A 9,395-nucleotide genomic window follows, 5' to 3' on the forward strand; every position below is an offset into this window, starting at 1 on the left:
ATAGCTAAACTGTGAAAGCAACTCAAGTGTCCCATCAATTGGATGAATGGACAAGACTTAAATGTTTAGCCTTAAAAAGGGAAGAAATTCTGCAATAAGGCTTTACGGATGAACTTTGAGGACCTTATGCTAAATGAAATTAGCCAGTCACTAAAAGACAGATACTGTATAATTCCACTTACAGGAGGTTCTTAAGAGCAATGGAATCACAAAGAAAAAAGCATACTTTGCCAGGGCATAAGGGGGAGTCATTGTTTAATGAGTAGAGAGTTTGAGTTTCACAAAACGAACATAGGGGAGGGATGGTGGTGATCATGGCACAACAGTGCGAATGTACTTGATATCCCTGACCTGTGCACTTAAAATTATTAAGACGGTAACTTTTACGTTATGTGTATGTTACCACACCGACAGAAAAAGAAAAAAAACAAAAAAATGCTTTGCTGCCTCTTTAACCTGGACCCAAAAAGGACCGAGCGGATTCTCGTGATGGGAGTGCTGCCCAGAAGAGGGGCGGAGCACACGGTAGACCCCACCCCCACCCTTCCCCCCCCCATCCTCCCCCCCAACCCCCCCGCGCGGAGGCCTCACAGGTCTGGAACAGGGAGGCCTACGGTCTTCTCCTCCTCCCACTGCGTCCCTCGTCCGTCAGTCGGTTCGCAGCCAGCCCTGGAGGCTGGGGCGGGGCTCTCCCACCAGGGGCCTGAAGCAGGGCCCCTCCCCTCACCTCCCCCGGGCGCTCCCCCCGCCCTCGCGCGCCTCGGCCAATCGGAGCCGGCGCCCGCCTCAGCGGCAGGCTAGGCGGCCGCACGGCGACTGCGCGGGGAGCTCGAGCTTTGTAGCCAGCTGCAGGTAAGGCGGACGGCGCGGGCGTGAACGGGGGTCGCGGCCAGCTTTTTTAAAACCTTTGGGCAGGAGCTTGGAAAACGTGGCCCGCGGGAGACCGGGCCCCACCCTGCGGCCTCGGGCCCAGGGCCGAAACCCCGGCCTCCGCCTGGGCGCCTGCTGCCTCGCTCCGCTGGGCCCGGAGGGGGAGCAGGCAGTCCCGGGGCTTGGCTGGCCGGGATCGCGGCGAGCTCTCCCTGGAAGGGGCTTCCTCAAATAAGCAAAACACAGACTGTTTAAAAAAGTAAATGTGTATTTTATTTTAAAAGTGTTTATGGTTTCAGTTGTAATGTAGGCGTAAGTCGGCCGGGGCTGTGTACGTGCACGGCGTAGTCCAAGGGGCTGGGGCTGAGCCAGTGGTTCTGTCGCGGCAGCTCGAACGTGTGCTGACAGCTCGCTCCACGCGAGCCGTGCGGGGCCGGGGTTCTGCGCCTCGAGTACAGATCCTGCGCAAGCTCCTACACCTCTCCTGGCCGCGCTTTCCTCTTGGGAAACTGGAAAGTATAGGTATTTCATAGACCCCTGTGAGGGTTAAATGAGTTAAGTGCGCTCTAAAAAAACTAAGGCTGAGCTCCCAGCAGCAACACGGTTAAATACATACACAGATCTTTCCAAGTCCTGATACCCTGAATCGTTCGACAAAGGAATTAAGGTAGTTCACAACAAAATCGCATAGCATGGTCAGAAATAAATATAAATATAAATATATGTATGTGTATATATATAGATACTGGGAGCAGAGACAGTGTAAGAACAGAAAATAAGTCCGGGCAAAAAAAAAGAGTAAGTATGTCAGTACTGTCCAATAGACCTTCCTGTGATAATGGAAATGCCCTATATTTAATTAACTAACATATTCGTAGCCATATCTGTCTAGTGGCGACCTTACAGGACAGTGCAGGTCTCTAGTTGGGTCTCAGATTTGTTTCTAGGAAGGTAAACTTGATTAGTTACATAGTTCTGGTCATTTGGAAAGTAAAGCATGCTGGAGGCTTCTCCCCACCTCCCCTTTGGCAACCACCACTTTGCTGTCTGTTTGTAAGAGCTTTTAAAAGGTTAGAAACAAAAGTTAGTGCTACATGTTCCGCCTGTGTGGAAGGTTTGCATTCGCTTGCCCTCCCCCACTTGTCAGTTATGCTCTGCAGGTCCTGGGATCCTGTAGCTGTCTCCAGCAGGAAGAACTGGCCTTTCGGTAAAAGGGAACCAACGTTCCTATCTTTCTGGGGGATCAATGTCTAACAACACCTATGGGCCCCAGAATATCCTGATCTCAACCCAATTTTGAAACTGAGTTGCACATTATTTGCAATTATTTGAATTAATTAAGTCACTTTAAAAAAACAGGACAGACCCTCATAAATTTCAGTACACTAGACGTTTATTCCTTAATAAGAGTATTTTGACTCCTGTTACCTCAGTTTTTCTTTTTATATCTATCAAGATCACTTTTTTTTTCAATAATTAGTGCTTTATCATCCATTCCAATAGAAAACAGAATTACAGATCGTAGAAAACCACAAATAAGGGCGCCTGGCTGGCTCAGTCAGTGGAGCACTCGACTCTTGATCTTGGGATTGGGAGCCGGAGCCCCCGTAGAGATTACTTAAAAATAAAATCTTAAAAAAAAAGAAAAAAAGCCACCACAAATAATCTGTTTATACTAGTCAACGTCATGACGACAATTTTGAAAAATGGTACTTTCAAGAAAAGGTAGATGGTTTCGAAATGGTGATAAGGAGGAATAGGACGAACATAGAGCAGGTAGGAGTGGCAAGAAGGTGGGGAGAGGAAGAGAGTGGCTTAGGTTTGGAGAGAGTGTCCAGGAAAGCTTTACCTCTTCAGCCCTTTTGTGTGTTTTAATGTCAATGGCAGCTGCTTCCCTGGCTCTGATAACTGGAGCCTTGTCCCAGTTTACATGCGTCTGTGCCTTTGAGAGAACCAGAAAAGAAGTTAATAACCTCCAGTTAACCAAGACAAACACTGAGGAAGCTAAGCCAAAGGAGAACAAAAAAATAGAAGTGGGTTAGAATTACAGCATGTCAGCACCGAAAGAGAGGTCATCTAAGTATGCCTAAGTTCATCTGCCCCTCTCCTTTTTTTGTGGTGCAGAAACCAACACACGTACCTTGGCCTTGGTCAGACTGGCGGCATTGGGTGCTCATGTCAGGTATAGAATTCTGTTCTTGAGCCACAGGCAGGCTGGTATCCCCCAGAGTGATAGCTTGTCTGAGTGCATCACATTTTGGGGTCAAAGCTCAAACTCCAGCACTGTTTAGTATACCTGCTACAGTAGATGTGGGGAAAGGAGAAACCAACCTCAAATTGCTTTAAGCAGGTTTTTTTATGCAAAAGTCTTGGCTTTTTTTCTTTAGCTGTCTAGTGAACCACTGCAGCCTGAACTATCATTTGTCATTATTTGGTAATTCAGGAACTAACTCAAGATTCTCGCTCTGCTCCTAGACATACCATATATTTCTGGATGGGGAGACCTATTAATTCACATTAATTTAATTTATAAGTTTGATACAGTTACAGGCACAGTCTCAGTGGAACTGTTCTGTTTTGTTTGTTTTTTTTTTTTTTACTTGACAAAGATGTTCTAAAATTAATCTGGAAGTCCGAGCAAGCAAGAATAGATAGGAGTACTGCACAAGTTAATGAGAGAACTTGAACTATCAGATAACAAAACGTATTAAGTCATAGTCATGTAAACAGTATATTATAGCCATGGGAATAAAGGTCAATGACAGCAGAAAAAGTGAAAAAAAGAATAACCATATTCATAAGATCTTATGTACAAGTCATTGGGGGAAATGATGAAATAGTCCATTAATTATTTGGGAACAACTCAACTATTTGGGGGAAAAGTACAGGTAGAGTCTTACCGCATGCCATACACCAAAATACAGCCTAGATGGATTAAAATACAAAAATAAATTAAAAAGTTAAAAATCTAAAAGGAAATAAAAATGTGTCTATACCTGTTTCTAAACGTAATACCGACAGTCAGAAACTTAAAGGCTTTTAGTGTTTGACCAGTTAAATATTAAACCCTTGAAGTAAACAAATGAACAGACCTAAATCTTCTTGCTATAGGATTAGGTCTTAGATATTTAAGAATATATTAAAATATAGAATAAAATGCTCCCTGGATTCTTTTCAAACTTTACCTCGTCTTGGCAGGCCAGTGGGGAGGAAGAGAACTGGGTGATGAGCAGGGAGAGAATGGAAAGGCAGAGCCAGATCCCGCCTGGTCTGGGGTCGTGCCTCTTGGCTGTGCCATCTTATTATAAGAGGAATTGAAAGCTGGAAGGGAGAGAGCATGGGAAGGATACCCCGGTCTAAGGATCTGGCCAGGATACCCCAGTTGAATGTGCTTTATGCATGAGAGTGTAATTCATCCTAGGTAGTAGACTACTGATGCCTAATGAGCTAGGATTTCTAAGCGGGATTCTGTCTCCCACATGTGCATTTCTCCACATCATTCTTTGTTTTCTTTTGTTTTGCTTTCCCAGATTCTGTGGGAAAGCAGTAAGGTTTATAAACAATGTTTTGTAGACATTTTTCATAGGAAAACTTTCCTGGAAGTTCTCATTTGAAAGGAAAGGCAAGTAGTAGCAATGTTTCTGCAAGGACAAAGGACTCAGGGCAATTTAATGATTTCTTTTGAATGTGATTTGGGCGCTGGAGACAAATTAGAAGCAGTAGAATTGCTAGGTCAGGGGTTGTGTGCATTTGGAATTGTAATAGATGTTGCATACTGCCCTCTTACAGAGCTGATACCCATCTGTAGTCCCCCAGTAATGTCAGAGAGTGTATTCTTCCCCACCCTTTCCCCATTGCACCGTGGCAAACATTTTGATCTCTGGCAGTCTGATAGAGCACCTTTGTGAAATAATAATTTGCATTCTGTGATCATAAGTGAGGTTGAGCATTGTTCTACTTGTTTTAAAAGTCGCCTGAATTTCATTTTGTGGGAATCAGAGAGCCTTTTCGAGCAGGAACAGACCTTAGGGATGAAGTCCACTCATTCAGCCTACAGACGAGGAACCTGTTTGGACATGATCCCTTGGCTTACCCATGACTGATGCAGGGCCAACACCAGTTCTGTTTGTCACAGTAGTTGTCTGAGGGAGTGTAAGACGGGATCTGTAAAGGTCTCTGGAGTACTCTGGAGTTTGGCTCTAGAACCACAAAGTCTGAAAATTACCGTGCAGTGCTACAGGGCCTAGATTGTGAGACCAAATGCTTGTATCCACACTGAACTTCAGGTGCCTTGTCTGTAAAATAGAATTAGCGTTAGCTCTTTTGCCAAGGGTCTGTGGATTCATGTTAATACAAAGTAGTTGATATAAGTAGGCTCACAACTGTAACTAACCTCCTCATATCTGTGCATTTTGTTATCTGACTTTCCCACCCACATGTAAGCTCTAAGGGAGGCTTAATCAAAATTCTTAAAAATATGAGTAAAACACAGTAGAGTTTTGGGTAGGGCATCTGCATGGGAGAGCTACCAGGGTGTGTTCTCTGGGGCCCCACTGTGCTCCAGGCTGCTACTTAACACACGTCCTTGCTTAGTTCTAGCTTTTCCCCCTGGCTTTGCTGTCAGTATCTTGGTTTTCCTTCCAAGATATTTTATGCATGAGAAGACATCATACCCATACTGACTCCCTGAGATCTGGGAGGAAAGCTTACCCGCTTTGTTACTCCCTGCTTTTTAGGTTTGTCTTCTACAAGTTCCCCTTTTCACATTTTTCAGGAAACATGAAAAGGCCCTGGGTTATTAAAGGAAAGACAGCCCATGTGCCTGCTAGGTTAGGTCATGAGACCCAATCTCAAAGCACAAAGGAGGAATGAGGAGAGAAGAAGGGAGGGGAATTTCTGAAAATGGGTTACTTTCAACACACAGCCCAGATGACCATCCCAGATGTTCATAGGATTGTCAAGGGTCAGTTTTTTTTTTTTGTTTCTGTTTGTTGTTTTTAATAATGGGTGTTATTTGTTTCATTGTTCTTGTTCATGGTTATCATCACTATGTCCAACCCTTTCTATATTTTGAAGGAGAATGAGCTCAAATGCAGGGATGGGTCCAAGGACCGAGCCAAGCCTTCCCTTCCCAGAGGACTTGGAGGGCCCTCCTCCCTCTCATCCAGCTCTGAGCAGCATCTGCATTGACTTCCTGGACATCCCACTCGGGTGGGAGGGCTGGAGAGGCTTTAATTCTTTCTCTGTCACTTCTAGTCACACAGTCACCCTGCCATTGCCTGCCCGAGTCTTAGTTGAGATAAAGTGGCAATTCTAAGAGCTCTGAAAAATGAATGAGAAAGTTAATTTTTATGGGCCTCTCTGTTTTACTCTCAGTTCTAGTGTTTTTCCAGGTTTGGCTGTCTGACCACGTGCACATGATCTTTTGGACACCTGTTAAAAATGCAGATTCTCAGCCTCCCCTCCCTTGTAGACTTCCTGAATCAGAATCTCTGGGGGTAGAAGCCAGAAATATGCATTTTCAACAAGCAGTCCTTGGAGTACATTAAAGTTTGGAACCACGATTATTCCCTACTAGTTTCTTCTTTTTCTTCTCTCTCCTGTTTCTCCTTCCCTTCCCTTTTTCTTTCCTCATTTCTTCTGACTCCTACTCACCTGTTTGTTTCTTCTTTCCGCCTCCTTAATGCTATGGATTCAGAGTAAACTGTACTTTTAACATAATACGTTTAAGTCCTCTGGAAAGTCAGCTAGGAGGAAAAAAAAAGAAGTATGTATTTCCTGCTGCCTTGCTTGTCTCCATAAAAGAAAGGCAGATCTGGGGCTCCTGGGTGGCCCAGTCAGTTAAGCGTCCGACTCTTGGTTTTGGCTTGGGTCATGATCTCAGGGTCGTGGGATCAAGCTCCCCGGTAGGCTCTGCACTCAGTGCTGAGTCTGCTTGAGATTCTCTCTCTCTCCCTCTCCCTCCCTCCCCCCACTCACTCTCTTTTTCTCTCTAAAATAAATAAAATCTTTAAAAAAAACAAGAGTGTGGGAGAAAGTGGGATGGCAAAGGGGAGTGTCTGCATGGAGTCTGGGGCAGGTGTCTTCAGGGTCCTGACCTCTGCTTTTGTCTTCACAGCCACAGAAGTAGGAGATCAAGATGAATGCAGAGGTGAGTTCTTTAAAAGGGCTGGTTTAAGGAATGCTTTTCTTGCAGTGTTCCTCATGTCTCCTTCACAGAGTGTCTTCTCTCCCTACAGAACTTTCAAAAACATTGACACAAACTTGAAAACATTTCCCTCCGACCTGCCGATGTGCACGTAACTCTGGGTGATAATGGAAGAATTAGGCCCTTCCAGGTTCTTATCTGTGTCTGTTCAGCTTCAGTTAGACTAGAATTTATCTATTGCAGTTAATCCTGAAACAACACTGAAGGGCTGGGGCTGGAGTGGGCAGCAGGGTGTAGGGGTGCTGGGCCTAGAGCCTTGCTTTGTGTTATTCTGGGGACTTAACCTCTGTTTATTAGGACATTTCTCTGCATTGTCTCCTAGGGGCTCTCAGTTCTACTGTCCCTGTTCTTTGATCTGCTGAGTTTTATAGTCACTTTGCCCTTTTGTTTTTTCCTGACTGATCAGCTCCTTCCTGCCTCTACTCTCCAAGTCCAGCCAAACCCCGGGGTCCATCTCTTCAACTACTCTTGTTCTGATGTCCCCAACCACTTTTCCTCTTATCCCGTTGATCTACCATGCCAATGCCAGGACAGTGGTCTTGGGTGGGCGGCACAGCTTCATGTATCTGCAGCTGGCAAACGTCTCCAGACCCGCATGTGCATGCTCAGCACAGCCCGCCTGGCCTCCACGGAGCTGCATGCAGCCCCCTTCCCCATTGCCCTGAATGGCCAGGTCCAGCCTTCTCATGCCTCCCTGCTCCCTCCTCACTCTTAGCGTCTGGACCACTTTTTACTTTACAGAGAAAAATGAGAACCATCAGACATCATCTCTCTCTCAATTCCTGCCTTCCCATGTGTCTTACTCCTCTTGTCACGGTGAAAGGGATGTTTATCAGTGAGAGGGCTCCAGGCTGTGAGTATAGGAAAACCCAACTTAATGTGTTTTTTATCTTGGAAGTCCAAACTGACGGCAGGCTTCAGGGCTGGCTGATCCAGTGGCTCGGCGATCTTGATGATCCAGGATCATTTCGTCTCTCTGCTCTTCATCCAAATGTTAGCTTTCTCCTAGAGATAGTTCCCCTTATGGTTATGGAATGGCTGCCAGCAACAGTTGGGGCTACATGCTTCCTCATTCACTTTGAGCAGGAGAAGGAGAGCTTCCTGCACCTCTCTCAGAAAAGTAGGAACCTCTTTTTTTTTTTTTTTGAAACCGCACCTAATGCCTCCTTAGGTCTTATTGGCAAGAATTGTGTCACATGCCCACTCCTGGACTAATTACTGGGTTAAGAGGAGCCGAGATTTTGCCAAGTGGCTTAGACTAATCAGGCCCACCCTGAAGCAGCTTCCCCTCTATGCCTGGGCTGGATAGAGGAAGAAGAAAGGGGAGTGGACCTATCTCATCCAGTGTCCCTAGAAACCCCTGTCCATACTCTGAATTGCCAACTCTCTTGCCTCTTCAGACCTCACCCTGCCTCCCTAATTATCTCCTTTACCAGCTGCATTGTTAACCTCATTTCTCCTGACTCTTTCTGATTAATATCTCCAAACGCTTTTCTTTTTTTAAAGATTTATTTATTTATTTTAGAGAGAGAGCACAAGTGGGGGGAGAGGCAGAGGCAGAGGGAGAATCCTCAAGCTGACTCCCCATTGATCACAGAGCCCGACGTGGGGCCTGATCCCACGACCCTGAGATCATGACCTGAGCCAAAAACAAGAGTCGGCTCCTTAACCAACTGAGCCACCCAGGCGCCCCTCAGAGTGCTTTAGTTCTTACTTTCTTCCGAACAAAACAACACATGACATTTTGTCAAGCTACCGTCGTCCTATTTTTCTCATGTCTTTCAAAGGGAGGCTTCTTGAAAGAGATGTGCATAGGTAACTTCTCCAGTTTTTCCTCTCTCCAAAGTCATTCTCAACCTACTGCAGTCGGGCTTCTTTCTTACTGAAATTCATCTTAAATAATTTTAAAAATTATTTTTGTAATAATGTCAGTACACATACAGAGTACAAAGCTCAAAAGCCATAAAGTGGTAAAAGTCAAAAGTAAGTCTCCCTACTTACTCCTCCCCTAGCCTTCCCCACTTCAGGGCTGACTTCTTTTAAGCACTTTCCGGCGCCTCTGACCCCTTATGTGAAGGCCCCTGTGACTCACTCAGATTTTCATGGTCTTAGCAGTTCTTTTTTTTTTTTTTTTTTTTTAAAGATTTTATTTATTTATTTGTGAGAGAGAGAATGAGAGAGAGCACATGAGAGGGGGGAGGGTCAGAGGGAGAAGCAGACTCCCTGCCGAGCAGGGAGCCCGATGCGGGACTCGATCCAGGGACTCCGGGATCATGACCTGAGCCGAAGGCAGTCGCTTAACCAACTGAGCCACCCA

General features: G+C 45.4%; 2 protein-coding genes and 1 long non-coding RNA gene across 4 annotated transcripts in view; 1 reads left to right on the forward strand and 2 right to left on the reverse strand.

Moving 5' to 3' along the window:
• The window catches only part of COA1 (cytochrome c oxidase assembly factor 1), a 119,737-nt gene extending 119,078 nt beyond the window's left edge, over window positions 1-659 (reverse strand). The window contains exon 1 of the mRNA XM_081800778.1: window positions 592-659. The gene's annotated coding sequence lies outside the window, so the exon portion shown is untranslated. The remainder of the gene's footprint in view (window positions 1-591) is intronic.
• Window positions 1-9,395, reverse strand: part of LOC145716614 (uncharacterized) — a 341,468-nt gene that overhangs the window by 123,157 nt on the left and 208,916 nt on the right. The window lies entirely within an intron of this gene.
• BLVRA (biliverdin reductase A) overlaps window positions 736-9,395 on the forward strand; it is a 48,689-nt gene continuing 40,029 nt past the window's right edge. The window contains exons 1-2 of one of the 2 annotated variants that reach the window (XM_006729829.3): window positions 736-852; window positions 6,989-7,021. In XM_006729829.3, the coding sequence (XP_006729892.1) occupies window positions 7,010-7,021 (12 nt within the window). In that variant the 5' untranslated portion in view covers window positions 736-852; window positions 6,989-7,009. Of the gene's footprint in view, window positions 853-6,988; window positions 7,022-9,395 lie in introns of those variants that run through there. The other variant, XM_081800771.1, reaches the window with a different exon arrangement.

The sequence above is a fragment of the Leptonychotes weddellii genome, chromosome 12, assembly GCF_054177405.1.
Source record: "Leptonychotes weddellii isolate Sample4059 chromosome 12, ASM5417740v2, whole genome shotgun sequence".
NCBI lineage: Eukaryota > Metazoa > Chordata > Mammalia > Carnivora > Phocidae > Leptonychotes > Leptonychotes weddellii.